This window comes from Salvelinus fontinalis, chromosome 10 (genome assembly GCF_029448725.1).
Source record: "Salvelinus fontinalis isolate EN_2023a chromosome 10, ASM2944872v1, whole genome shotgun sequence".
Taxonomy (NCBI): Eukaryota; Metazoa; Chordata; class Actinopteri; order Salmoniformes; family Salmonidae; genus Salvelinus; species Salvelinus fontinalis.
The window spans coordinates 3,927,531-3,954,999 of NC_074674.1; the positions used below are offsets into that span (position 1 = coordinate 3,927,531).

Genomic DNA, 27,469 nt, shown 5'->3' on the forward strand with positions numbered 1-27,469 from the left:
AGTGTTCCCTTTATTTTTTTGAGCAGTGTATATAAATCATTGGTCTGTACTGAAGTCAAAAATATAATTTGAAGTGGTCAGTACATAATGGAAAAGATACTATAATGTATAATTAGTTGCTCATCCATAGTTATGTTTCATCCTCATACATACCCGCCATACAGGACTATGAATGACATTTATATCGGTGTTTTCTCATGGTGATAAAACAAAAGAACAAAAGTACAAGGAAGTACTTAAGGCTTTATTTAAACAGATAGTGACATTGAAACGATATTGACGTAATCAAACGAATAGACTACAGGTTTCTAACATTAGCAATATATTTGAGTATTTAAAAAAAAATACAATATTTTCTTATCTACATAATAAACTTCCTATTTGTCCCCCTCAAATATCACATCGATTATTGCCTATCCTTATTAACATATTTCTTCAATTTAATTTAAATTCCACATCCAAATCAACACATTTTGTTGATGAATTTGACTTTTAGCAAAATTTCAGGAATCCAGCTTTGTGGATCTGCATAAATTATATTAATGTTAAACAAAATGTATTTTGATATTGAAATCTTTCTGCTTGTGGGTTTGTCTTTATCTCCATGTTGCCAAATTCTACCTTGTAATTTCCCTTATACAACCTATTGTGTTACTCTCGTTTGTTTCTCTTTTTTCCAGAAAAGTTCTGTCGTTTCTGACCACCCCCTCCGCGTGGCCCTCCACGACCCCTCCCTCCTCCCTCTCTCCGTCCCTCCCACATGGGCATGGGGGCCTCAATTTCTCCTGGCCGTCCACCCCGGTCTGGTACACTGCCCATCAATACCTTCACAGAGACAGAGGAGAAGACAGAATAATCAGAATAGTTCATCTCTTTATCTTCATTCTAAAAATCAAACAAAACTCAAAGCTAGTTAGCTACAGCATACCTTGTAGACTTCAGTGCTTTCCCCTGCCTTTACTGGTAAAATGTAAGATTGGTCTTTTCTTGCTGCAAGCAGAAGAGACATGGAGACTTGGGATACGAGGGGAAGTGATGAGAGTGGAGGTATTGAGGCAAGCACTTCACTGCGCTCCTGTGGAGAACATGGAAACAGGTTTACCATTAATATACATGTAGCTACTAACAATAAAGGAATATAGAACTAAACAATATATTTTGGGGATCTGTGTTACTGTCAAAAGTCTATATTCAGATATATATGCAAAAAGTTAATGCTGACTTACACAGATCGTCAATCCTAATTTTCTTGCTGACTGTGGAACTCCACTTCTGGTTCTGACTTCATCCCTGCGCTTTGCTGTGCTCTCAGTAAATGCTCACTGAATGCAAAAAATTCTGTTGCTCATCACACCATGGTGAAAGTCTCAATCCTCTTCCTTGATTTTACATCTGAGGACTTCAACTTTTTGCTCCTGACTGACATGCCTTAACTTGCTGTTCACTGCAAAGACTCTCCCTCTCAAGATCCTCTGACCCTATTCAATGAAAACCTGTCACCTGGTATCCAGGGGGGAGGGGAGGGAAACATTGCGCCAATGCAAGAAAAGGGCATGTTTATGTTTGTTTTATACTGTAATGTATTTTTGTGGAATATAATTGTGGATTCTTGCAACTCCAGACATTTTTTACTTATTCTGGAGATCTAGGTCTGATGGAATATGGTCCTAAGGAGTTGGAGATCTTATCACACTACCATATTTAGCAGATATGATCCAAAGGTCAGTGCTGGCAACGCCTTACAGACTGTTCCACAAGGGGCGCAGCTTGCTGCCCGAAGCTGTGAAGATAGGAACAAAGTCCATTTCTGTGCTGTGCACATGCCTGCTAATTCTGCTCGACGTGGCCTTGCGTTTGCGCCCCATTGACTACAATTAAGTAATTTGCACTCAAGTGCTTTTAAATGTGGACATACATTAGGAACACCTGCTTTTTCCAATGACAGACTGACCAGGTGAAAGCTACGACCCCTTATTGATGTCACTTGTTAAATCCACTTCAATCAGTGTAGATGAAGGGGAGGAGACAGGTTAAAGAATGATTTTTAAGCCTTGAGACATGGATTGTGTACGTTTGCCATTCAGATGGTGAAGGGGCAAGACAAAATATTGAAGTGCCTTTGAACAGGGTATGGTAGTAGGTGCCAGGCAGACCGGTTTGAGTATGTCAAGAACTTAACAGTATCCCGTTTGTATCAACAATGGTAAACCACCCAAAGGACATCCAGCCAACCTAACAACTGTGGGAAGCATTGGAGTCAACATGGGCCAGCATCCCTGTGGAATGCTTTCAAAACCAAAGAATTGAGGCTGTTCTGAGGGCAAAAGGGGGTGCAGCTCAATATTAGGAAGGTGATTGTAATGTTTTCTAGTATCGATTTAGCCTGCATATTAAGTAATGTTTAGTAAAGAGGCAGTATTGCATACCTTTTCCTTCTCTCCCCAGGCAAAGGACTGAAGTGTGACCTGAAAACGTTTGATCATCATTTGGCGTCGACAATGATAGTCCTCTAATAGAGCCTGATTTATCTTCTGGACATGCCTCTAAATAGGTGGAAAACCAATACAGAAATGAATAACCTGGTGAATAAATAAGGTACCAAATACACTGACAATCTTCAGCACTGTCATGAGGAACCCCCCCCTTTGACAACCTACCCATTGCTCAGAGTTGAGATTGGTGTCCAGCAGAGGTTCTGTCACATCGCCACACGGCAATATCGCAAGACGTGACTTCACCTGAATAGTAAAGTGTGATAGAGAAGTGGGCACTGTATCAACAGCAACATGCTGCAGACACTTTTCATATCACATCCTGTCTGAGTCGGTCTCCTCCTTACCTGATGGCACACATCTGTAAGCCGTGAAGACTCGTCCATGTTTAGGGTTTTAAGCAACAGAGCTAATTCACGCTCTGTTTCTTCCTTCCTGTCACCTTGTTCCATCTCCTGGCCATCTTCATATTCTTTACACCAGTTCTTTGTATCAACAATGCTGGGATCTTCCGCTCTCTGCTCTTTCTCAGATTTACCTTCACTCTTCTCCTCCTCTGGATGTAATTCTTTATGTTGAAGTATGCGTGCTGCTTGTAATTCTGACACCATGAACTCTGCAAATAAGACCATAAGGACAATAGCGTCAACAATACACAACTTACATTATTCACTTCGTTTCAACACTTTGACATTTCAAGAACTCCCACCTGCCTAATCTCTCTCACCAGTGACTTTGTTGAGGAGAGGAGGACTCAGTAGATCTGTGGTCAGTGCAGCGTAGGGACAAAGTAACTCGGTCAGCAGGGTCCGCAACTCCCCCACTAGGACAACACCAGTCTTTCGGTCTGAAATGCGTGCGTACCAAACACACACACCATAATTGAGCAGGGCACTTAGCTCTAATGTGCTTCAGGGACACCATACTACTATGACTGACCCTGTAAAACAACACATTTCACTTCATCTGTCCTGTGTATGTGAAAATAAAAATCATATATATAGTGTGCATAGCTGTCATCAAGGCAAAGGTTGGCTACTTTGAAGAATCTCAAATATAACATTTTGATTTAACACTTTTTTGGTTACTACATAATTCCATGTGTTATTTCATAGTTTTTTTGTCTTCACTATTATTCTACAATGTAGAAAATATAAAATATAAAAATCCCTGGAATTAGTATATATAGCAAGTGTCTGTAGGTGCACCTTCTAGCTGCTACCCTTGTATCATGTACAATTGCATGATGACTTAGTTGTAAGGTTATACCCTGTAACTCTGAACAGACAGCCCTCAATTCTGACGCCAGCCAAGTGAGCAGCGGACAAGGAAGCTCATCACACCTGCACCGTCTGACACAGACACTGCTTGTGTACCTGAAATAATGTTAAAGTAATGACCGAGATCAAGCAACACATGTAATAGATAGATAGATAGTTAAGGTTCAGAAAACACAGTGGCGAAAGCAAACGTATTAAACTGAGTCACTCAGCGACTAGCTGAGCTACTATTGTGCTGTTTACTTGTGTATCCCATCTGGCACGTGCAGTACGTCTGCTAGCTAGGTAGCAGACATAACCTAATCTGTTTTAAAAATACACGTACAAACTCACCCAAGAGCCTTTATAGCATATATTGTTCCTATATCTCTCTCCATTATAGACTCAATAGAACACATTGAAACATGTAGCTATTGCATTTGCAACAAGTAATTTTCCTTTCCCGTCTTTTCCAAATGTTCGGTTAAAAAGTTGCAGAAGCTCTGTACTTCCGGGTTCTGTACGTATACAATGGATTCAAGGCAAGGTTAATAGATCGAAACTCCACTTTGATGCATCGATGCGAATGTCACATTTTATGAATAACACATTACAGGACATATGCATGGATGAAATAGCCAGTGTAGCTTTTAATTTATGTGGGTAAATTACAATAATTATCGTGCATTGGGACATTTTATTATAATATCCGTTACCTAAAGGTGTTATTCTGCACTATATGTTTTACTCCTTTACACTGTGCCTTTAAAACAGGTTTCAAAGGTTATAGGCACAGCTGCAGGGGGTTAATTAACAGTATCTGTTATAGCTATGTGAGTCTGATCCATAATTAAAATCAACTTGTGACCAGTAATCAAGAAACATGACAGAAAAAAAACAAAAAAAACAAGTCAAAGTCTTCAGATTTTATTCTCAAATACAAAAAGAGTAAGTTTTGATTTAACACAGAACCACATGCAGATACTGTTTTACATACATGGTATATGGTATAAAAAAGTTTTACAACCACACATGAAACTAGTTAATGATCACAAAGATTGGAAAAACAAGTTGGAGGGACAATAGATGACCACCACTGTTACATAACGTTTTAAATGGTGTGAAACAAAACATTTTGGTAAATGTTGTTTTACAAGCTCTCTTTATACAGGTTATAGAAAAAAGTAATCAAAATGTTTGTCTTCAAGACTTCAATTTCAATAAATATGGGCAAAATATTAATGGATTAAATCAAAACCTCAACAGTTGAAGATACATTTTTTTGTATATATATAATTAGTCCAGACTCTACACCAATTTCTTTAAAATGTATGGTTCTTTGATCTAACATTAAAACTAAAAATGACGCGTAAACAGCAAAATATTAAAACAAAAACAAAATGTTGTCCTACAATCTTCCATCTCTCTTAAAAACACATTGAAATGTACACATGCAAATCCCAGCTACCTTTTATGAGCTCTAATAAACATTCACTGCACAACACTGAAAAGTGTACTACATATGCATGTTAAACTACACCACTGTTGCTCATTTAAAATAGCCAGGGTCTACAAACAGGCAAGACAAATAAGCTGAATGTTACTAAATGGTTGCAGGACCTACTGCAAAAACAATGCTAATGTTGTGGCGTGACATTAAAAAATAATTCCTATACCAGAAAGGCAGGGAGAAAAACCACTAGACCCTGAAAAGAAAACCTTGAAAATGTTAGCTATAAGAAAGGGAAGACTAATCATTAAGGAGATGATGGATGAGGACGAAAAGACAGGTGTAGCCTGCAGGCAGGATAAGCAATGGAATGCTGCTCAGGGAATGGATCCGTCTCATCAGTGCACTACTGTAGGCCTACTGCGTGCCTTGGGAGCCCTGAGAACCCTGGCTGTAGTTGCCATAGTTGCCGTATTGGCTGTAGTACTGATTCCATTGGCTCTGGTTCTGGTAATACTGCTGCCACTGCTGTGCATACTGGATCAGAGAGGGAAAGAGAGCAAGACATTATGAAGTGAGTTTTAGACAGGTGACAGGTTAACGTTGAAACTAAGAAACTGGCTAGTCACCTGTTGATACTGCTGGTTGTAGTTCTGCTGCTGCTGGCTGTAGGTCTGTCCAGTGGCGGCAGGAGCAGCAGCAGCAGCGGCAGGAGCAGCAGGAGTTTGGCTATAGCTCTGGCTGTAACCTGGGTATTGGCTGTAGCTGCCGTAGTTGTAACCTTGGTTGTAGTTGCCTTGATTGTAGCCTTGATTGTAGCCCTGATTGTATGTCTGTGGCTACAAGTTAACACATACAATGTCAGAAAGTTGGAAGGACTGGTGAAGTGTTGACAGAGGAAGAACCACATGTAAGGAGATGCCATTAAAGGGAAACACCAACATTTTGCAACTTCATATTCATTATCTCCAGTGGTGCATTTCTATGTTGTTGTAAAAAGATAGGAAGATAAGTGTTTCCAATTACATCATGAGTGCGAGTCGTGTGACTTTGACCAGTTGTGAGTAGGCATTGCCTTCTAATTGGTTGATGACGTCATTATCCGTTTTACTACAAAACATAAACACAGCATTTTCACACGTTGATGTTGGTGTGGTACTGGAAACAATGAATATGAAGGTGAAAAAATTTGTGAAAATTCCCCTTAACAAACAAAGTAACCAAGATATTAGACAGCTTACCTGTCCTTGGCTGTAACTGCCAGTGGCTCCCTTGTTATATTGTCCTTGGCGGTGTTGATTGTAGCTCCCTACAGATTGTTGGTTGCGGTTGTAACCATGTTGCCCTCCTGCTGCACCATCACGGTTGCCTCCCCAACGATTCTGCTGGTAGCCTCCACGGTTATAGCCTGTCATGTATAAAGGGCAGGAAGTTAAGTAGGCTCACAACACAAATTTAGAAAAACAAAACAGTTGAGCAGAAACCTTGCTCCTCACCTCCTCTGAAGTTGCCACCTTGGGGTCCACCACGACTTTGGTAGCCTCCCCTTCCTCCTTGGGAGCCACCACGGTTGTCATAGCGCTGATAAGGTGCATCGCGACCACGGAAACCTCCTTGGCGGTTGTCGAAGCGTTTGTCAGGGGGTGGGCCGGCCTTGCGGCCCTCCTCGTTGTACTGCTTCACCAGCGTGTCAGCCTCTTCTTTTTGAAGCTCGATGAAGGTCACGTTGTCAAGAAACTCACCAGCTTCTGGGAGCACAAAGTTGGCTACAGGAAGCAGAGGGGTTGGACGTTGTCAGGACGAGTATAGCGGCGCCGTCGAAAGACAAAGAAAATCATTATTACTATCTGATAGACAATAATAGGAAGGGGTAGAAAGGGAAAAGAGTGAAGTGGGGGAGAATACATGTTAGGTGAGAGAGTGGAGTTGCACCAGAATTGGAGCAAAACATTACCTCAAGGGACAGGGGAGAATTTGCTCCAGTTTAGGGAGGACAAGGAAATAGAGGAGAAAAATAAAATAGCAAAACTAAGGAGAGTTATGAATATGTAGATAGGGGAAAGTTTGCAACTGCAAATCACAAGCATAGCCTATGGGCGTATGTATGTCCTCAGTTCTTAAGTGATAAATGTTTAATATTTCCCTCCCTTGGTACTGGAAATTGCACTGCCAATGGTTTTGTTTAAAATTTAAATTGATAATCTATTAAAATCTCATCCTTCAAGGGTCAGAATCAAAACCAACACTTGAAATGGACGTCACCCTGAGTTTGCAGTGCTAAATAGATGAACGAGAAGTTTGACAGAAATGGTTCAAATAAGAGAATGATGGATGATAGGGGGAAAGTGGGAATAGCTCTCTGAGGGGAAGGGGATAAAATAAAAAATAAAAAAAATACATAGGAAATGCATTGTCTTTTTAAATTTTGTTATCCATGGAATTCCTACCTTTCATTTCTAATACGGCATGATCGGGCACATCCTTCCCTTCCTCATCAGTTCGCTTTAACGTTCGCTCTTTTAAATCCTCGTCCGTGGGACAAATTACAATAGCCTTGCGTTGAAAACCTTCAAAAGGACGCATTTTTCGTCTCTGGGCTGATCCATATACATTTGTCTAGCAAAGTTGACAAGAAAGAAGTAGAAGCTGTTCATTATTGTTCACTTGTCTGGTTTTGTTACAGCTTTGCGTTCCATAGGAGGGAAATTGGATTCCTGCAATGATGAAAGTGAGAGTTTTTTTTTCTTCATGCCTATATTTACTGTTCTGGAACTACATATGGTTGTCTCTCACAACTTACCGTTGTGTCTGGAATGCATTTCCTGTGAGAAAGAACTTTGGGGACCCATGTTAGCCATCTATTGTGTTAATTCTTGCAAGTTCTCAACGGGTCAACGTTTCCAATGAATAGCTAAGAACGTTAGCTACTTAAAATGTAAAATACTACATTACACAAGAATAGTAGCATCTTTAAACATGTTCCATCTTTGAATCTATTTTTGCCATATTGACAGCTCACTCTTACAAGCTTGAGCAAATAGATGAATGTTCCTGGTAATCCCTTCTTCCACAGAGCTCACATTAACTTCCATACAATTAACAGAAGAAAAACATCTGTAAAATCAATTGAATTGTCTCCAGATAAACCCTTTTAGGGCAATCAATGTACTGCTTTTCAAACTATTCTCTGTGCTGTCATTGAGTTCATGTAACTTGCTGAATAAACCAACAATTAATAGTTTATAGAGCTGCGTAATATCTTGCCTACAGTAACAGGGCCCCCCTATTTACTTACCAGAACTTACCTGCTTGTCATTAGTCCATCTGTCATGACAATAACAACATACACTACCTACCTGTCAATACTCACCAATTCCATGGCATCCATAAGAATGTCCAAGACCTCACCTACCTTGAGTAACTTGAACAAACGCCCTGAAAATTCAAACATGTTAGTTTTCACTTACCTTAATGTTTTATTCATTTTACATACAACATTCAAAAGTTCCATATGCTGTCTGTATAAATCAGCTATCTTACATCAAAGGTGATGCGAGTTTGAACTAATCTTACAGTTAACGAACAACAGAAGGTGTATTTCTTACTCACCACCCGGCAGTGTTTACTTGTTTTTCAACATCTTATTATAGACATGGACTATTTGTACAGCTTAGAGCTCTTTTTCAACAGGACATACAGAGAGGAAATAAAAAAATATTGAGTAAAAACATACAATGTCAATACTGCTTTCATTTAAGCGAAAACAGAAATAATGATTTCAGCAGCAGGTTCAGGACAATGAAAAGTGTGATAACTTCCAGGAGTTGTTGATCAAGGCTTCTACACTAGAGACAGTATATCAAAGAGTGCATTAATGGACATGTGCATCAGTGAACAGCAGTGGGCGGGAGGTTGAGCACATTAACATAGAATGGGGTGAGAAATCAGACAGTAGATACCTGATCCAGGATGTAGTTACGCTTCTTGCGGGCAGCGATCTGGATCAACCTGTTCAGACACTGTGTGGCCTGCTGGATCAGGACATCCCAGCGACCAGCATAGTTCTTCTGGCGACGCAGTCCCATCACCTGAGGGTGGAGGTTTTCATTACGTTAGTGGGGAACTTTACACTAAAGACCAAGACTGAAGGATTCTGTGTTCAAACAAAGATAACTGACCTTCATCTTCTCCATTATGGCATTGGTGCCCAGGATGTTGTATTTCTTTGCAGGGTGCTCTGTCGCGTGCTTTGAGGCCCAGGTGGTTTTCCCAGATGCAGGTAGGCCAACCATCATCAAGAGCTAAGGTAAAAACAAGAGACAAACACGAGGAATAAGTCCTGGCATCTCACAGCTACTGACGACAGAAGGAATCTAGTCTAATGATCCAAATCAACAAACCACTCAATGAACCAATATGGCAGACACGCACCTCACAGTCAGCCTTGGTTGCAGGCCCAATTGTTCCCCGTATCCTGTTTTCCAGAGGGACGTTCTGAATGAAGGTGTATCCCTCGGGCAGGGGGAAGAAGGGCTCCTCTTTCTGGCCAAAGTTAAATTCAATTGCACAGTTCTTCACAAGAACGTGGGGAAAGAGTGGCTGTTTAGCTAACTCCTCCCGTGACACACGGAAGGCCACATCCAGCCACTTGCCGTTCTTTGAGAAGGCCATCTCCACTTCATCACCACTATCGAAGTCCTGAACCAGACATGGAGAGGAAAACATTTAGGCTTATTGAGTACTCAGCTTTTATTAGGCAGACGAATCTAGGTAAATCTTCTGTACTATCACAAATACTTACAATGTAGCACCCAAGGACATCATTTTCACGAAACTTTTCCCCGTAATCCTCAAATTTACAATTTGAAGATTTCTTGCCAGTTCCTCCATAACCATAAGATAATTGTTCTTCACCTGGTATAGAGTCAAAAACAATGAGTTTTGTGTTAGTTTCAAATCGCATAAAATATTTATAATAACAATGAGATAATCCCAAATTTTCCAGCTCAAGTACAGCAGCATTTTCACAAACTGACCGAGCTGGGTGTTGCAGGTATCCAAGGACCAGCCAATGCGCACTACATGTGGATCAGGCTCACTGCTGGGAAGGTGCTTCACAGAAATCTCCTCGTTTATCTGGATAACAAAACATGCACCAAATTCATATTTATTCAAATCAATGAGACTCCTCAATCGGAAAACACAACCTGAATATTCCATCAACAAAGCGCCTAAGTGAAATGCAACTTAATTTAAACAGGAAATACCTTCATTTCAAAGCAGACTTGCCCTTTGTTGATGCCATAGGAAGCTCGTGCACCTGACCACAGGTATGCAAAACCTTCGATGGTGAGCGGGTATCCACTATACCGGTCACGTGATACCTTGAAGTGCAGATCGCAATTATCTGTGAAAAACAAAACCATACCCCCAAAGGTAAATAAATACAGTTGAAGTCAGAAGTTGACATACACCTTAGCCAAATACATTCAAACTCAGTTTTTCACAATTCCTGACATTTAATCCTAGTAAAAGATTCACTGTCTTAGATCAGTTAGGATCACCACTATTTTAAGAATGTGAAATGTCAGAATAATAGTAGAGAGAATGATTTATTTCAGCTTTTATTTCTTTCATCACATTCCCAGTGATTGCCTTTAAATTGTTTAACTTGGGTCAAACGCTTCAGGTAGCCTTCCACAAGCTTCCCACAATAAGTTGGGTGAATTTTGGCCCATTCCTCCTGACAGCTGGTGTAACTGAGTCAGGTTGGTAGGCCTCCTTGCTCACACACACCTTTTCAGTTCTGCCAACACATTTTCTATAGGATTGAGGTCAGGGCGTTGTGATGGCCACTCCAATACCATGACTTTGTTGTCCTTAAGCCGCTTTGCCACAACTTTGGAAGTATGTTTGGGGTCACTGTCCATTTGGAAGACTCATTTGCGACCAAGCTTTAACTTCCTGACTGATGTCTTGAGATGTTGCTTCAATATATCCACATAATTTTCCTCCCTCATGATGCCATCTATTTTGTGAAGTGCACCAGTCCCTCCGGCAGCAAAGCACCCCCACCACATGATGTTGTCACCCCCGTGCTTCACGGTTGGGATGGTGTTCTTCGGCTTGCAAGCATCCCCACTTTTCCTCCAAACATAACGATGGTCATTGTGGCCAAACAGCTCTATTTTTGTTTCATCAGACTAGAGGACATTTCCCCAAAAAGTACGATCGTTGTCCCCATGTGCAAACTGTAGGCTGGCTTTTATATGGCGGTTTTGGAACAGTGGCTTCTTCCTTGCCGAGCGGCCTTTCAGGTTATGTCGATATAGGACTCGTTTTACTGTGGATATAGATACTTGTGTACCTGTTTCCTCCAGCATCTTCACATGGTCCTTTGCTGTTGTTCTGGGATTGATTTGCACTTTTCGCACCAAAGTACATTAATCTCTAGGAGACAGAACACGTCTCCTTCTTGAGCGGTATGACTGCTGCATGGTCCCATGGTGTTTATACTTGCGTACTATTGTTTGCATGTGGTACCTTCAGCCGTTTGGAAATTGCTCCCAAGGATGAACCAGACTTGTGGAGGTCTACAATATTTTTTCTGAGGTCTTGGCTGATTTCACCCATGATGTTAAGCAAGGAGGCACTGAGTTTGAAGATAGGCCTTGAAATACATCCACAGGTACACCTCCAATTGACTCAAATTATGTCAATTAGCCTATCAGAAGCTTCTAAAGCCATGACATCATTTTCTGGAATTTTCCAAGCTGTTTAAAGGCACCGTCAACTTAGTGTATGTAAACTTCTGACCCACTGGAATTGTGATACAGTGAAATATAAGTGAAATAATCTGTCTGTAAACAATTGTTGGAAAAATTACTTGTGTCATGCACAAAGTAGATGTCCTAACCGACTTGCCAAAACTATAGTTTGTTAACAAGAAATTTGTGGAGTGGTTGAAAAATTTGTTTTAACGACTCCAACCTAAGGTTATGTAAACTTCCGACTTCAACTGTATGTTGTTAATGCACACAATAAACCATTCAACACAAATTCTACTACCATCACAAAACAAACAGTACTTTCACTTACACGTATCAATAGCCACAAGAGTGTCATCAAAATCTTCTTCCTCTTCCTCTGCTGGGGGCTGTGGTGAACGTGCCCTGTGCGCGAGAGCGTGGAGCATAAGCTAGGGGTATAGTTCGGAAGAATGTTTTCAAGGCACTTTAGTGAAGTCGTTTTCAAACCTGTTCCCCCACACTTACCTTCTTTCCTCTCGGTGTTCATAATAGCCATAGCCACGGCCTTCATCGTGTGGCCTCTTACGGTTGCATCGGTCATCCTCCGTTTTGGCTTGGCTCACCTGCTCAGCCTCCATGGCCTCGCATTCATTGGCAGCATCTGGAAGATGTGCCTCTGGCTGCTTTGGCTCCTTCTTCAACTGCTCCTGCTGCAGAGGTTCATCTGCCTCTTTTTTCAACTCTGCTTTCATCACAATCTCATCTGCACCAAAGAGGACAATGTTGTCAATAATTACAGCGTGAGCAGCAGGGTGAATTAAGAGAATATACTAAGCACTAATCTGTTCATTTGAGGTATGTTATTACTGACCTGGCTTAATTTCAGACATCTCCACATGCTTTGCTTCAGGCTCAATTGATGCTGGTTCCACTGGCTCTGGTTGCACTGGTTCAGGTTTCATAGCCTCTGGTTGTGGTGGCTCTGGTTGCACAGGTTCTGGTTGTGGTGGCTCTGGTTCCTCCATCTCTGGTTCTGCTCTCTCTGGTTCTAACACCTGTGCCCCTTCTCGGCTGTCTTCCTGTGCCCCATCCCGGCTGTCTTCTTCCTGCTCATCTTCACTCTGTTCACCATCACCTTTCTCCTCATTAAACTTTTCTTCTTTAGCCTGCGGGACAAACTGTACTTCATCGTCCTCACCATCTTGGTCTTCTTCCCCATCATCTTTAACTAGTATGGAAAACACAGTGTCAGTATCACAACCTGCTTGATTTACAACTTTGGAATAACAGCAGTTTCATCCGCATGTTTACAATTGACAGCCCACTAGTCACGTTGAAACAAACAGTACCACCCCCATTTAAAAACGGAAAATCTGTTAACAACAGTCAACGTGGCTCTACCAATGCAATCGTACAACTGTCTACATACACATAGAAACCCCTAAATATTTGTTTACCTTCATCTGAGTAGTCGTCGCCATCTGCGCCAATATCGTGTTCCTCATCCCCCCCAACATCAGCAGTCGGTGGCCCGCCCTCTTCACCTGCAGCCTCGGTCTCAAGTGCTGATTGCAACCTTATGACAAGATCCGCCTTCAGCCCACGAGTATCCAGGCCTCGCTGCTGAAGTTCCTCTTTCAGCTCGTTGACTTTGAGCTTCTTCACATTGATTCCACTCATCTTTCATGCAACTTATTCAGTGATCAGAAATCCCAATCTGTAAGAAATTTGTTTACATACAAGGAATGTAGTTTAGTAGACGCCTAGCATTGGCTATGTTTGCTACTGTATCCATTTCGTTCCATTACAAAATCGTACATGGACATCGCTCCCGTTAACAGAAACATAAAATCCACGGCAAAACAACGCATAGGTCCAAAGCCAACAGTTTTCATAAAACTAACTAGTGCCTAGTTACATTATAGACTTCACTACGGTCTTTGCTACGCCAGTATTGCCTGCCAACTACCGGTAGTTAGCATTAGCAACTAGGCACATTTTTACAGGATAGTCACCTAAGGTCGGACACCAAAACAACGGATTCTGAAACGTCATAGCTAGCTAGCTGTATACAAACATATGTGCATGATAACTAGCGTCGCTACTATTTGTAAATCATGCGAGTTTACATTCAAAATACACTAGCGTACATTACTAACCTCTTTTCTCACTCTTTTAATTTCCTTGCTTGATTCATGCAGTGACCAACTCAACTGAAACAAAATGGACGATTCTGTTGTAGCCAGAAAAGGTTAGCGCTTGCTGTCTGCTCTGTGATTGGCTAGAGGCCTTGTAGGTAATATTTGAACAACAGTGTTCCAGTTGCTGTGCCTTTCTACAGGCAGCAGAGGGCGAGGAAGGGTTGCTGTTTGTTACAGCTTAATACAATTATTGCAAGCCGTTAAATAGATACGTTATTATGTTAGGTCTATGGTTCAGACAGATGAAATGGGTTGGCTATCAGTACCTTTGGTGTATTGTATTTTTTAAATACTCCGACAAGTGTTTTTTTATGTACAGTTTGCAACCCTTTAAAAGTTGTATGGGTTTACCTCACGTGTCCTTCTATAGGCTACAATTTTGCACATAAAAGCATACATAAAACATCTGTATATAAATATAATAGGTTCAGAGGTTTAAAATCATATTTGCCAATTTGTCTGGTAAATGTATCTAGTTATGCGTAAAAGGGAACTTAAAACACCCAACCGTTGTTGCAGCCGAGGGACGCTTTTGTTGCACAGCTGCATTATTAGTACCTACATTAGTACTTCCAATATGGCGGTGTATTAGCGAAGTTGCGCCCTTGTTACACCAGTGCAAATATTTCATTTTAATTTATGAATAATAAAGGATCTAATAAGGTAATGTGTTTGCCTCATTTTGTGCTGTAATTGTTGTTGTCAGTAAAGTTATTTTGCACAGGCAGGTGACGGCTAACTTCCGTCACCTAACTAGCATAGCCGGCTAACGTTATGGTTGGTAGCTAACGTTATCTGTTTGTAACCAAAGTGCGCCAGGGTTTGCTCTTATTTTTCCATCGCATGTAACTAACTAGTAAGTTAATTTAATGTTATTATTTAATTTAACTTTGTTTCCGTGTATGTTTAGAAGATGGCCTCAAATAACGGAGAAAGTGCTGGTGTGAGGACCAGTGTGGCATCACAGTTTTTCAATGAAGACGAGGACACGGCTATTGTCGATATGACCACCAGTGAAAAGGTATCCCCGAACAACCCTTGGAATGATTTGGTTCATATTTGAATAAAATCGCGTCAAATTATCTATGTTTGACAGTTCCAACATATGTACCTGATTGTCTGTTCTCAACTTACAGGTTGTTGATCTCCTGAACCAAGCAGCTCTTATTGCTACAGACAGCAAACTCACGGTTCTCAAACAGGTTTGTGATCAGCTCTCTGGCAGGCCAGTATAAGGCCATCAGTAATAAGCTCCTTCAAGAGATCAGATAGGAATGTTAGGACGGCTATACATTATACCCTTTTCTTCAGACCTGTAATATATATGGGGCGGCAGGTAGTCTAGTGGTTAGAGCATTGGGCCAGTAACGGAAAGGTTGCTGGATTGAATCCCCGAGCTGACAAGGTAAAAATCTGTCATTCTGCCCCTGAGCAAGGCAGTTAACCCACTGTTCGCCATTTGGCCATCATTGTAAATAAGAATGTTCTTAACTGACTTGCCTAGTCAAATAAAGGCACATTTTTTTTTTTTTTTTAAATATATATATAATATTTACAAGTGTCTTTTCATCATTCAGGTCCAGGAACTGATCATCAACAAGGACCCCTCTTTACTTGACAATTTCTTAGATGTAAGTATGTAGTTATAACTGTATATTGGTTACCACTAGATGAGGAACGCTCAGCTCCATTCTCTTGTATCGAGGGCAGAGTTGAGTTTTGATAACTGGTTGCACAATTTGCTAGGAACAACATTGTCACCATCAGTCGATACTTGTAGAAATGTCAATTCTGAAAATCCTTACCTGTACCTATGTTTGTCTTGTATAACTTTTATCGAATAACACTGACTTTTTCCTAATTTGTGTTGCTCAACTGGAGACGTAGTGGCCTTGACATCACGTAAGCTGAGATTCAGTTGGCACATGCACTCGCGCTGAGTTGTGCAACACATGAGGAAAAAGTCATTGGTTGTATTCAATAAGTTTTTATTAAAAGTAGGAATTTCAGCACCCTGCGAAAGGACTGCGGAGAAACATAGGTACAGGTAAGCTTTTTCAGAATTGTCATTTTTACAAGTATTGACTGATGGTGACACAATGTTGTTGCTAGCAAACCGTGCAACCAACTCCGCCTCGATATACTATAACAAAGTTGAGCGTTCCTCAGCTAGGTTAACACCAGTTGTAAAAGCAATTTTATAAACTGGGTGGTTTGAGCTCTGAATACTGATTTTGCTGAAAGCCGTGGTATATCAGACCGTATAACCAGTTTATAATAGCAATAAGGCACCTCTGGGGTTTGTGGTATATGGCCAATATACTATGGCTAAGGGGTATATCCAGGCACTCTGCGTGGGTCGTGAATAAGAACAGCCCATAGCTATGGTATATTGGCCATATACCACACCCCGTCAGGCCTTATTGTTTAAGTGTAAAATGCGCTCTCTCTCTCATTGTCACCCTTTGTCTGTAGGAGATCATAGCCTTTCAGACAGATAAGTCAATGGAAGTAAGAAAGTTTGTCATTGGCTTTATTGAGGAAGCATGGTAAGTGTTCATCAGTCTCACACACACATATATAGAACAGTTGTTAGAATATCAAGTTTACGAAAGTCATGTATGTTGATATTTTTAACTTGGGGTGTTTTTGTCTTAACAGTAAGAGGGACAACGAGCTCCTGCTTAAACTGATTGCCAACCTGAACATGCTGCTGAAGGACGACAGTGTCAATGTGGTGAAGAAGGCTATCCTCACACTCACTCAGCTCTACAAAGTGGCGCTGCAGGTACACGCTTTCATGAATCAATGCCTTCTCATTGTTATCCCATTCAACCCATATTATGTACCCATGTGTGTTGCTGTGTGCTGTACTGAGGCTTGTATGTTTTCTATGCCAGTGGTTTGTGCGTTCCAAGACCATGTCAGACATGCAGGAAGCATGCTGGGACATGGTGACTCAGATGAAGGAGGAAGTTCTGGCTATGCTGGAAGTTGACAATGATGGAGTCCGCACTCATGCTATCAAGTTCACAGAGTCTCTCATCATCACTCTTTCACCGAGGACGTCAGACTCAGACACTCCCAAGCGCCAAGAGGGAGACATCAGCCTGGATAAAATCTCCAAAGACCATGCCTATATCCGCTACGGTGAGAGGAGATGATTTTCTTTACTGTGACATTTTAAAGCTTTACATACATACATTTTCAGTTGAGTTTTCCCTAATGTGTTGTGCACATTAGGTACTTCTGGGTGGTTTGAGCCCTGTATGCTGATTGGCTGACACCCGTGGTATATTTAACCAATAAGGCCCGAGTGTTGTGGTATATGGCCAATATACCACGGCTAAGGGCTGCTGTTATCCACGACGCATTGCTATTATAAACTATTTATCAACGTAATTAGAGCAGTAAAAATAACTTTTGTCATACCTGTGGTATATGGTCTGATATACCACGGCTTTCAGCCAATCATTCAGGGCTCAAACCACCCAATTTATAACAGACCGTATGGCAAAACATTTATTTTTACTGCTCTAATTATGTTGGTAACCAGTTTATAATAGCAATAACGCACCTTGGGGGTTTGTGGTATATGGCCAATATACCACAGCTAAGGACTGTATCCAGGTACTCCGCGTTGCGTCGTGCATAAGAACATCACATAGCCGTGATATATTGGCCATATACCACACCCCCTCGTGCTTTATTGCTTAAATGTAGCATTGCTGTCTCTACATGTCTTGATGCACCTTACACAATGTCTGCAATATCTTCCTAAGATACCCTGTGTGGGGAGGGCAAGTCTGCGCTGGAGCAGCTTCTGAAGTTCATGGTCCACCCTGCTATCTCCAGCATCAACCTGACCACAGCCCTGGGTTCCCTGGCCACACTGGCCCGACAGAGGCCTATGTTTATGTCTGAAGTGGTCCAGGCTTATGAGACTCTGCATGGTCAGTATGATACTACAGTGAGATTAAACACAAGATTCACAAGCTTATGTGTATGATACCTGAAGCATTTTTATTTTTTTATCAATGCCCAAGAAATTGATCTTGGTCTCCTATTTTGAGTACAGAATCTGATTTTGAATGAGTGGTGAACTGGCTGGAGGTGAAGTTCAGTTTAATTTAAATCATATTTCACTTGTTTTTGTAGCCAACCTACCCCCAACGCTGGCCAAGTCTCAGGTGAGCAGTGTACGCAAGAATCTGAAGTTACACCTGATGGCAGTGCTCAAGCACCCCTGCAGCCTGGAGTTCCAGGGCCAAATCAGCACTCTGCTCCTAGACCTGGGGATGTCCCAGAATGAAATAACCCGCAACACGCCAGCCCCACGTGAACCGCGCAAAAGGCCCCGCCATGAGCCATACACAGAGGGCAAAAAGCTCAAGATTGGTTAGTTGTAAAGATATTGCACCAGTTACCATTCAGACTGATACCTTTTTTAGAAGTACCTAGTTGACTCCCACACCCCATAAATCCAGAATCAACCTGTGGTTCCATATGCTAGATCTGTAATCTAATGTTGTTTTACTTTCAGAGCCCGCTCTTATAGAAGATGATGAAGATAAAGAAGAGCCAGCCCCCCCTTCCATCTCCAAGCCCTCCTCTGTGCCAGTAGCCCAGTCAGCCATCGACCTCACTGCAGAGTTCTTGCGCCCCCTGCTCTCCCCAGAGAACGTGGCCAATCTGGTAAACTGCTGTGGTAGAATGTGATTTATTCATTTTTGACACCTGGAGGATGTGAGGGCCATTCTCATGTTTGTGTTCCTCTTCCACATACAGGTTCTAATCAGCATGGTGTACTTGCCTGATGTCATGCCAGCATCCTTCCAGGCCACATACACACCAGTGGAGTCTGCAGGAACAGATGCCCAAATCAAACACTTGGCCAGAATGATGGCCACTCAGATGACAGCAGCTGGAGTTGGACCAGGTTAGAGAGAGGGGGGGGGGGGACTAGGACAAGGAAATAAAGATAGCAAAATGACTGAGCACAATGGGCCACCCAATTCACAGATTTCAAAGATGGAAATGTTGGTTTTAATTTCTGAAAATCTGTTCTCCAAATTCTTAATTCTAATTAGATCTGTTTCAAACTTTCTCCAATCTATCCCTTAGGACTGGAGCAGTGCAAAGCAAGAGATGAGAAAGCTGGAAAGGAGGAGGGCATGGATGAAGGCATAGGGGAGTCCTCCAAAGACCTGCTCATCAAGCGTAAAGTACCAGTTATGGGCCAAGCCATCTCTGTGGTTGGAGGAGGCTATGGAGATAAGAGCCAAACTGAAACGGGGGAAGCCCCCCAGGTCAAGAGGCTGCCTGAGCCCATCCTCCCCTCCACACAGATCAAGTGAGTCTGAAGCAGTACAACTATCACACATAAAAGCAAACCTGGTACCCTATAACCACCCTGCCATTTAACCATTCTGACTGTTTCATTTGTGTCTTTTATTTGATTTGATTTTTTTAGAACACCTGGTGCAAGTGGGAAGAGGAAAGTGTTCAGATTAGCTGATGTGATCCAGCCTTTGACAGACACCCAGCTTGAAAAGTTGACCAACATGGCCGTCAAGCGCATCCTGCACTCAGAAAAAGCTATAGCACAGAGTGGGATGGCCCATGTGAGTGTTTCAAAACATTCTTCCTCTCCAGTAGAGAAATAAAAGAAGGCATCAATTTCCATAGTAACTAACATCTATAGGAAGAGACAAACATCTTATTTGAGTCTATGATGTAGCCATATGTCAAATTTGATTGGGTCTCGTACACATTTTGTGGATGTTATCGTGGGTGTATCAAAATGCTTATGTTCCTAGCTCCAACCGTGCAGTAATATCTAACAATACACGCAAATCCCCCAAATTAAAATGAAGAAATCTATAAATATTAGAACGCATGGTCAGTATGGTACGACAGTGAGATTAAACACAAGATCACATACTTATGTGTATGATACCTGAAGCAAGGTTTTTTTGATCAATGCCCCAGAAAATGATCTTGGTCTCCTATTTTGAGTACAGAATCTGATTTTGAATAAGTGGTGAACTGGCTGGAGGTGAAGTTCAGTTTAATTAGTTGTACTGCTTCAAATTAAGAAATCTAGTAATATTAGAACGAATGCTGTCTGAGTCCGGAATATAAATATATATGTACTCTTCCTGGCAGGTGCGCGTGAAGCTGCTGTCCAGACTTGTGACTCAGTTTGAGGGGATGATGAAGGATGATGTGCTGGAGTTCATTCTGGAGGACATTAGGACCAGGAGCGACCTGGCCTTCTCTCTTCTCTACCAGGAGTACAACACATACCTCAGTCAGCAGCCCACTGGCTTGTTGGACAGCTACGACCACTGTCTCTTCACTCTACTGTCCGGCCTGCAGGAGAAGCCCGAGCAGAGGGATGGGTGAGGACAGTTACGTTGTTCTTCTGTGGACACCAGCTAAAGGGCTCCGCAGTCAAATAGCAATTATCTAATCCACTTTCCTATCCATTTCTATCCCATCTCCTAGGCTTTTCACAAAGATTGTGCTGGAGGCTCCGTTAATCACAGAATCTGCTTTGGAAGTAATACGACGGTACTGTGAAGATGAGGTAATGACATTCGATTGTCTTTAAACTTGAGCAAAAAATTACAATGACGTACCGGCTTTGTCATCATGACACTAGTGATTTTCTTTCTGGTTGAATGTGTTTCAGTCGCGGGTGTACCTCGGCATGACTACTCTAAAAGAGCTGATTATAAAACGGCCCTCAAGGCAGTTCCAGTACCTCCACGTGCTTCTGGATCTCAGCTCACATGAAAAGGAGAAGGTAACATAGTAAAATGAACAAAACTGAGTCTCTGTTGCTGCTAGCTTGTGTTTTTCTTTAGTTAACTGTTTTCTGTCCAGGTGCGCTCCAATGCCCTGTCCTTCATAAAGCGGATGTATGAGAAAGACCAACTGAGGGACTATATTGAGAAGTTTGCACTGAACTACATGCAGCTTCTCGTACACCCTAATCCTCCGTCGTTACTTTTTGGGGCTGACAAGGATACAGGTTTGATTTCCAGTTTAACTTTTATACACACACGACAATGTCTCTCTCTTCCCCACTGACCCAACCATGCCTGTTTGTCCCTCTCACTCCCACAGAGGTGGCCTCCCCCTGGACAGAGGACACAGTGAGGCAGTGTCTGTACCTCTACCTGTCCCTTCTGCCTCTCAACCACCGCCTGGTTCATGAGCTGGCCTCTGTCTACACTGAAGCCATTGCTGACATCAAGCGCAGTGTGCTTCGAGTGATAGAGCAGCCAGTAAGCCCCTTCTTCTTACCCACTCTCTTTAGTTTTGTCTAATTCCTTACACTCTCCCTGCACCAGTCTCCCTGGTCCTCTCTGCTGTTTGGCTTGCTTGTCCACCAGTGTGTGTTCGTGAGTTTTCTCCCTGCCCAATAGATCCGTGGAATGGGAATGAAGTCTCCACAGCTTCTGCTGTTGGTTGAAAACTGTCCTAAAGGAGCAGAGACTCTGGTCACTCGCTGCCTGCATATTCTCACTGATAAAGGTAAAGTGTATTTCACTCCACTGCCCAGCTTATTCGCAGATGGTCTGTGTGCTTGGCAAAAGGGAGATGAGATGGGATTGTCAGCTTCTACATGGATTCTTGTCTTTCCTTAGTGCCTCCGTCACCAGAGTTGGTGGAGAGAGTGAGGGACCTGTATCACAAACGAGTGCCCGACGTTCGTTTCCTAATTCCTGTCATCAACGGCCTGGAAAAGGTAAGTTCCTCAAAGAAACAATGGTGTCATTCACAAAGTGTAACAATAGGGAGATAACTGTGATATTAAAACAACAGGATCAGTGTTACATTGGTCAAATCAAATTTTATTGGTCACTTGTGCTGAATACAACACGTGTGGACTTTGCAGTGAAATGCTTACTTACAAGCCTGTTCCAACAATGCAGAATTAAAAAGTAAGACAAGTATTTGCTAAATAAAAAAGGAAACCGTAACACTGGAAACAATAACAAAGCTAAATACAAGGAGTACCAGTACCGAGTCAATGTGCAGGGGTACGAGATTGAGGTAACACAGAATGTACATTTGGGTAGGGGTAAAAGTGACTAGGCAATCAGGATATATCATAAACACAGTTCTCCCTGATTCTGCTGTGTTTCTGTGTACAGAAAGAGGTGACCCAGGCTCTTCCCAAGCTTATCAAGCTCAACCCCATTGTGGTGAAGGAAGTCTTCAACCGTCTCCTGGGCACCCAGCATAGTAAGATCCCGTCACATCTTCCAGTGATTGCTGTCCACACTTGTATGTCACAAGTGTGAATGACGTGTAATAACGCTGTCATCTCTCGTTACTAGGCGAGGGTAGTTCCTCAATGTCTCCTCTCACCCCTGGCGAGCTTCTAATTTCTTTACACAATGTTGACTCAACAAAGTGTGACATGAAGTCCATCATAAAAGGTAAGTTGTCTTCTACCTGAGAACAATTCAGTTTTGTTTTCTCTGGTACACTATTACACATTGTCATCAGTGATATTTTTCTGATGGAACATTTCTGAGCTGATCAAAGTGTATTATTTGTGTGTCCATGTCTGCAGCCACCAACCTGTGTTTTGGGGAGAAGAATGTGTACACGTCAGAGGTCCTGGCTGTGGTAATGCAGCAGCTGATGGAGCAGAGTCCTCTCCCCATTCTGCTGATGAGAACAGTTATCCAGTCCCTCAGCATGTACCCCCGCCTGGGAGGCTTCGTTATGAACATCCTGTCCCGACTCATTGTCAAGCAGGTCAGTAAACGAGGAGGTTTTCCCCTACACTGAGCATTAGGTTAAGCCAACATTTAGACGCAGACTTGATTTGACGGCTTTGCTGTTTAAGAACACAGGATGCCGGTAACCTGCTATATGTTATACACTACCGTTCAAAAGTCTGGGGTGACTTCAGAATTTCCTTGTTTTTGCAAGAAAAGCAAAAAGAATTGTCATTAAAATAACATCAAATTGATCAGCATTTGTTGGTTCGATTACAGGCTCAAAATGGACAGAAACAAATAATTTTCTTCTTAAACTCTTCAGTCTATTCTTGTTCTGAGAAGGACAAGTACATTAGAGTGTCTAGTTTGAGAAACAGACGCCTCACAAGTCCTCAACTGGCAGCTTCATTAAATAGTACCCGCAAAACACCAGTCTCAACGTCAACAGTGAAGAGGGGACTCCGGGATGCTGGCCTTCTAGGTAGAGTTCCTCAGTCCAGTGTCTGTGTTCTTTTGCCCATCTAAATCTTTTATTTTTATTGGCCAGTCTGAGATATGGATTTTTCTTTGCAACTCTTCCTAGAAGGCCAGCATCCCGGAGTCGCCTCTTCACTGTTGACGTTGAGACTGGCGTTTTGCGGGTACTATTTAATGAAGCTGCCAGTTGAGGACTTGTGAGGCGTCTGTTTCTCAAACTAGACACTCTACTGTACTTGTCCTTTTGCTCAGTTGTGCACCGGGGCCTCCCACTCTTTCTATTCTGGTTTGATCCAGTTTGCGATGTTCTGTGGAGGGAGTAGTACACAGTGTTGTATGAGATCTTCAGTTTCTTGGCAATTTCTCGCATGGAATAGCCTTCATTTCTCAGACCAAGAATAGACTGATGAGTTTCAGAAGAAAGATTTTTGTTTCTGGCCATTTTGAGCCTGTAATCAAACCCACAAATGCTGATGCTCCAGATACTCAACTAGTCTAAAGAAAGACAGTTTTATTGCTTCTTTAATCAGGGGGGAAAAAAACGTTTTCAGCTGTGCTAACATAATTGCAAAAGGGTTTTCTAATGATCAATTAGTCTTTTAAAAGGATAAACTTGGATTAGCTAACACAACATGGCATTGGAACACAGGAGTGATGGTTGCTGATAATGGGCCTCTGTACGCCTATGTAGATATTCCATTAAAAATCAGCCGTTTCCAGCTACAATAGTCATTTACAACATTAACAATGTCTACACTGTATTTCTGATCAATTTGATGTTATTTTTTAATGGACAAAAAATGTGCTTTTCTTTCAAAACAAGGACATTTCTAAGTGACCCCAAACTTTTATTTACTACCATTCAAAAGTTTGGGGTCACTTAGAAATGTAGAAAATAATACAAATAAAGAAAACCCCTTGAATGAGTAGGTGTCCAAACTTTTGACTGGTACTGTATATACAAATGTGTGTCCCTGTTTGTTGTGCAGGTGTGGAAGTATCCTAAGGTGTGGGAGGGCTTTGTGAAGTGCTGCCAGAGGACCAAGCCGCAGTCCTACAGCGTGCTGCTGCAGCTCCCACCAGCTCAGCTTACCAGTGTGTTTGAGCGCTGCCCGGAGATGAGGGAACCTCTTCTACAGCATGTCCACTCTTTCACCCCCCACCAGGTAGCTAGCTAACGTTATCTCTTTATTTTAGTGGGAGACATTTTAAGCTCATACCAATGAAATGCACCAGTGTAAGAAAGTCTCTCTATTGTTTATCAAACTGATCCAGCTCCCTATTTATTAGTCTCTCATAACAAAACCTTACCTGGTTGTTGTTACAGCAAGCCCACATTCCCGCCTCCATCATGACAGTCCTGGAGGCCAACAGCAAGCAGCCAGAACCAGAGGCCATGCAGCCTGTAGTATTGGAGAGACAGGTAATGGGCACAGAAACAACAGATGGCTATGTGTCTGTCACTAACGATTGTCATGTCTAAACTCTTAATTATGTCTTTTACTTTTTTATTTGATTATTCTTCTTTCACTACATACAGGTTGAGACACCTGTTGCAACCATCGCACCCAATGTAACCTTCGCACCTGTTGCAACCTTCGCACCTGTTGCAACCCCTCCAGTACGGGCAGAACCTATTCCAGTACCACTGAGAGATCCAGAGCCAGCAGTCCAGCAGCATCTGCCAAATAAAAAAGAAGAAGAGGAACCCATGGAGGAAGGAGAGACGGCCCCCGCTAGTCAAGAGGAAACTGCAGACACCACTTTGCAGGTAAGTCGAGACTATTGTCATCCTTTTGTCGCCGTTACAGCAGTTGGTTGTATTTATGTGGAAAGTTTTGAAAAGGTGTAGATTTACACAACTGGTGTCTTGCAACTGACAACAAGCAGAATAATCTAGTCACTGAGCTTCCCCTCAAAATAACACTTATAAAAGCCATGCTGAAATATTATTACATATAGATAGGTAGTGTGTGTATATACACTGCTCAAAAAAATAAAGGGAACACTTAAACAACACAATGTAACTCCAAGTCAATCACACTTCTGTGAAATCAAACTGTCCGCTTAGGAAGCAACACTGATTGACAATAAATTTCACATGCTGTTGTGCAAATGGAATAGACAACAGGTGGAAATTATAGGCAATTAGCAAGACACCCCCAATAAAGGAGTGGTTCTGCAGGTGGTGACCACAGACCACTTCTCAGTTCCTATGCTTCCTGGCTGATGTTTTGGTCACTTTTGAATGCTGGCGGTGCTTTCACTCTAGTGGTAGCATGAGACGGAGTCTACAACCCACACAAGTGGCTCAGGTAGTGCAGCTCATCCAGGATGGCACATCAATGCGAGCTGTGGCAAGAAGGTTTGCTGTGTCTGTCAGCGTAGTGTCCAGAGCATGGAGGCACTACCAGGAGACAGGCCAGTACATCAGGAGACGTGGAGGAGGCCGTAGGAGGGTAACAACCCAGCAGCAGGACCGCTACCTCCGCCTTTGTGCAAGGAGGATCAGGAGGAGCACTGCCAGAGCCCTGCAAAATGACCTCCAGCAGGCCACAAATGTGCATGTGTCTGCTCAAACGGTCAGAAACAGACTCCATGAGGGTGGTATGAGGGCCCGACGTCCACAGGTGGGGGTTGTGCTTACAGCCCAACACCGTGCAGGACGTTTGGCATTGGCATTTGCCAGAGAACACCAAGATTGGCAAATTCGCAACTGGCTCCCTGTGCTCTTCACAGATGAAAGCAGGTTCACACTGAGCACATGAGCACATGTGACAGAGTCTGGAGACGCCGTGGAGAACGTTCTGCTGCCTGCAACATCCTCCAGCATGACCGGTTTGGCGTTGGGTCAGTCATGGTGTGGGGTGGCATTTCTTTGGGGGGCCGCACAGCCCTCCATGTGCTCGCCAGAGGTAGCCTGACTGCCATTAGGTACCGAGATGAGATCCTCAGACCCCTTGTGAGACCATATGCTGGTGCGGTTGGCCCTGGGTTCCTCCTAATGCAAGACAATGCTAGACCTCATGTGGCTGGAGTGAGTCAGCAGTTCCTGCAAGAGGAAGGCATTGATGCTATGGACTGGCCCGCCCGTTCCCCAGACCTGAATCCAAATGAGCACATCTGGGACATCATGTCTCGCTCCATCCACCAAAGCCACGTTGCACCACAGACTGTCCAGGAGTTGGCGGATGCTTTAGAAAAGGTCTGGGAGGAGATCCCTCAGGAGACCATCCGCCACCACATCAGGAGCATGCCCAGGCGTTGTAGGGAGGTCATACAGGCACGTGGAGGCCACACACACTACTGAGCCTCATTTTGACTTGTTTTAAGGACATTACATCAAAGTTGGATCAGCCTGTAGTGTGGTTTTCCACTAATTTTGAGTGTGACTCCAAATCCAGACCTCCATGGGTTGATAAATTTGATTTCCATTGATAATTTTTGTGTGATTTTGTTGTCAGCACATTCAGCTATGTAAAGAAAAAAGTATTTAATAATAATATTTAATTCATTCAGATCTAGGATGTGTTATTTTAGTGTTCCCTTTATTTTTTTGAGCAGTGTATTATAACTCTAATCAATTATGTTTTGTACCAGGTGGATTTGCCAGTAGTGGAAGAAAACCCCACTCCGGATCCTATAGAGACAGTGGAAGACCCAATGGAGGAGGCACCTACTGAACCTTCAGATGTCACTGACCAATTAAAAGATGTCACCGAAGACAGTACCGCAGAACCTGAGACTGGCACAGGAGATGCAGAATGATGTTCCATCTAAGGAGAAGTCATAAAGTAGAATATAATGAACCGAGTGTGAACTGTTGCGAAATTGTTTTGACTTCTTGGTCATCCAAAATGGTCATTGAATTCTTGGTCATCCAAAAATATCTATGTTATGTGTCCTTAGTTTTGTATTTGTCGAAATTGCGAAATGCACTGCGGAACTCTAGTCAGGAAAAATATTTACTACAATTTATTTTACTTTTGAAAGTCCTTAATAGAAAATGTATTTGTCATGAAAATAAAACAGATTTGTTTATTTGTTCCATGTCTTTTTATTGTGCCCTAATTAATTATACAAACTATGTATAG

At 42.4% G+C, this 27,469-nt stretch overlaps 3 protein-coding genes across 4 annotated transcripts; 1 reads left to right on the forward strand and 2 right to left on the reverse strand.

Annotated features, from left to right (window-relative positions):
- Nucleotides 1-223: 223 nt before the first annotated feature.
- im:7138535 (uncharacterized protein LOC797998 homolog) lies at nucleotides 224-4,285 on the reverse strand. Its single transcript, XM_055935396.1, has 8 exons — nucleotides 4,106-4,285; nucleotides 3,762-3,868; nucleotides 3,220-3,339; nucleotides 2,840-3,108; nucleotides 2,658-2,738; nucleotides 2,427-2,543; nucleotides 929-1,075; nucleotides 224-825 (listed from the first exon to the last, which is right to left on the reverse strand). Exons 1-8 carry the CDS (start codon nucleotides 4,168-4,170, stop codon nucleotides 652-654), a joined length of 1,080 nt encoding a protein of 359 aa, XP_055791371.1. The 5' UTR covers nucleotides 4,171-4,285; the 3' UTR covers nucleotides 224-651.
- A 377-nt stretch (nucleotides 4,286-4,662) lies between these two features.
- On the reverse strand, nucleotides 4,663-14,219 carry hnrnpul1l (heterogeneous nuclear ribonucleoprotein U-like 1 like). The gene is made up of 16 exons (XM_055935395.1): nucleotides 14,110-14,219; nucleotides 13,408-13,667; nucleotides 12,822-13,178; nucleotides 12,476-12,713; nucleotides 12,300-12,373; nucleotides 10,469-10,608; nucleotides 10,238-10,337; nucleotides 10,003-10,115; nucleotides 9,633-9,899; nucleotides 9,380-9,502; nucleotides 9,161-9,289; nucleotides 7,649-7,817; nucleotides 6,698-6,967; nucleotides 6,443-6,609; nucleotides 5,831-6,040; nucleotides 4,663-5,738 (listed from the first exon to the last, which is right to left on the reverse strand). Exons 2-16 carry the CDS (start codon nucleotides 13,628-13,630, stop codon nucleotides 5,619-5,621), a joined length of 2,700 nt encoding a protein of 899 aa, XP_055791370.1. The 5' UTR covers nucleotides 13,631-13,667; nucleotides 14,110-14,219; the 3' UTR covers nucleotides 4,663-5,618.
- A 456-nt stretch (nucleotides 14,220-14,675) lies between these two features.
- Nucleotides 14,676-27,416, forward strand: sympk (symplekin). Of its 2 annotated transcripts, none has more exons than XM_055935398.1 (27): nucleotides 14,676-14,814; nucleotides 15,062-15,172; nucleotides 15,288-15,353; nucleotides 15,729-15,782; nucleotides 16,627-16,700; nucleotides 16,813-16,939; nucleotides 17,052-17,301; nucleotides 17,934-18,104; nucleotides 18,310-18,549; nucleotides 18,695-18,846; nucleotides 18,940-19,090; nucleotides 19,276-19,504; nucleotides 19,625-19,775; nucleotides 20,320-20,555; nucleotides 20,662-20,743; nucleotides 20,849-20,962; nucleotides 21,043-21,190; nucleotides 21,286-21,446; nucleotides 21,588-21,696; nucleotides 21,810-21,910; nucleotides 22,320-22,410; nucleotides 22,506-22,607; nucleotides 22,745-22,932; nucleotides 24,365-24,541; nucleotides 24,703-24,798; nucleotides 24,916-25,146; nucleotides 26,976-27,416. In XM_055935398.1, exons 1-27 carry the CDS (start codon nucleotides 14,791-14,793, stop codon nucleotides 27,141-27,143), a joined length of 3,804 nt encoding a protein of 1,267 aa, XP_055791373.1. In that variant the 5' UTR covers nucleotides 14,676-14,790; the 3' UTR covers nucleotides 27,144-27,416. The 2 variants fall into 2 exon arrangements, with proteins under 2 accessions (XP_055791373.1, XP_055791374.1); XM_055935399.1 differs by having other exon boundaries at nucleotides 15,065-15,172.
- Nucleotides 27,417-27,469: the final 53 nt, after the last annotated feature.

Bases quoted from the DNA above. Each gene is read 5' to 3' on its own strand.
- sympk (XM_055935398.1), top strand. From the start codon at position 14,791: ATGAATAATAAAGGATCTAATAAG. The intron at 19,505-19,624 runs GTGAGTCTGAAG...TGATTTTTTTAG, and splicing joins CTCCCCTCCACACAGATCAA to AACACCTGGTGCAAGTGGGA. The intron at 22,411-22,505 runs GTAAGATCCCGT...TCTCGTTACTAG, and splicing joins TCTCCTGGGCACCCAGCATA to GCGAGGGTAGTTCCTCAATG.
- im:7138535 (XM_055935396.1), bottom strand. From the start codon at position 4,170: ATGTGTTCTATTGAGTCTATAATGGAGAGAGATATAGGAACAATATAT. The intron at 3,340-3,761 runs GTATAACCTTAC...CACGCATTTCAG, and splicing joins TGTCTGTTCAGAGTTACAGG to ACCGAAAGACTGGTGTTGTC. The intron at 2,544-2,657 runs GTAGGTTGTCAA...CCACCTATTTAG, and splicing joins ATCTCAACTCTGAGCAATGG to AGGCATGTCCAGAAGATAAA.
- hnrnpul1l (XM_055935395.1), bottom strand. From the start codon at position 13,630: ATGAGTGGAATCAATGTGAAGAAGCTCAAAGTCAACGAGCTGAAAGAG. The intron at 12,374-12,475 runs GTAAGTGTGGGG...TCTCGCGCACAG, and splicing joins GAACACCGAGAGGAAAGAAG to GGCACGTTCACCACAGCCCC. The intron at 10,116-10,237 runs GTCAGTTTGTGA...ACTCTATACCAG, and splicing joins TACCTGCAACACCCAGCTCG to GTGAAGAACAATTATCTTAT.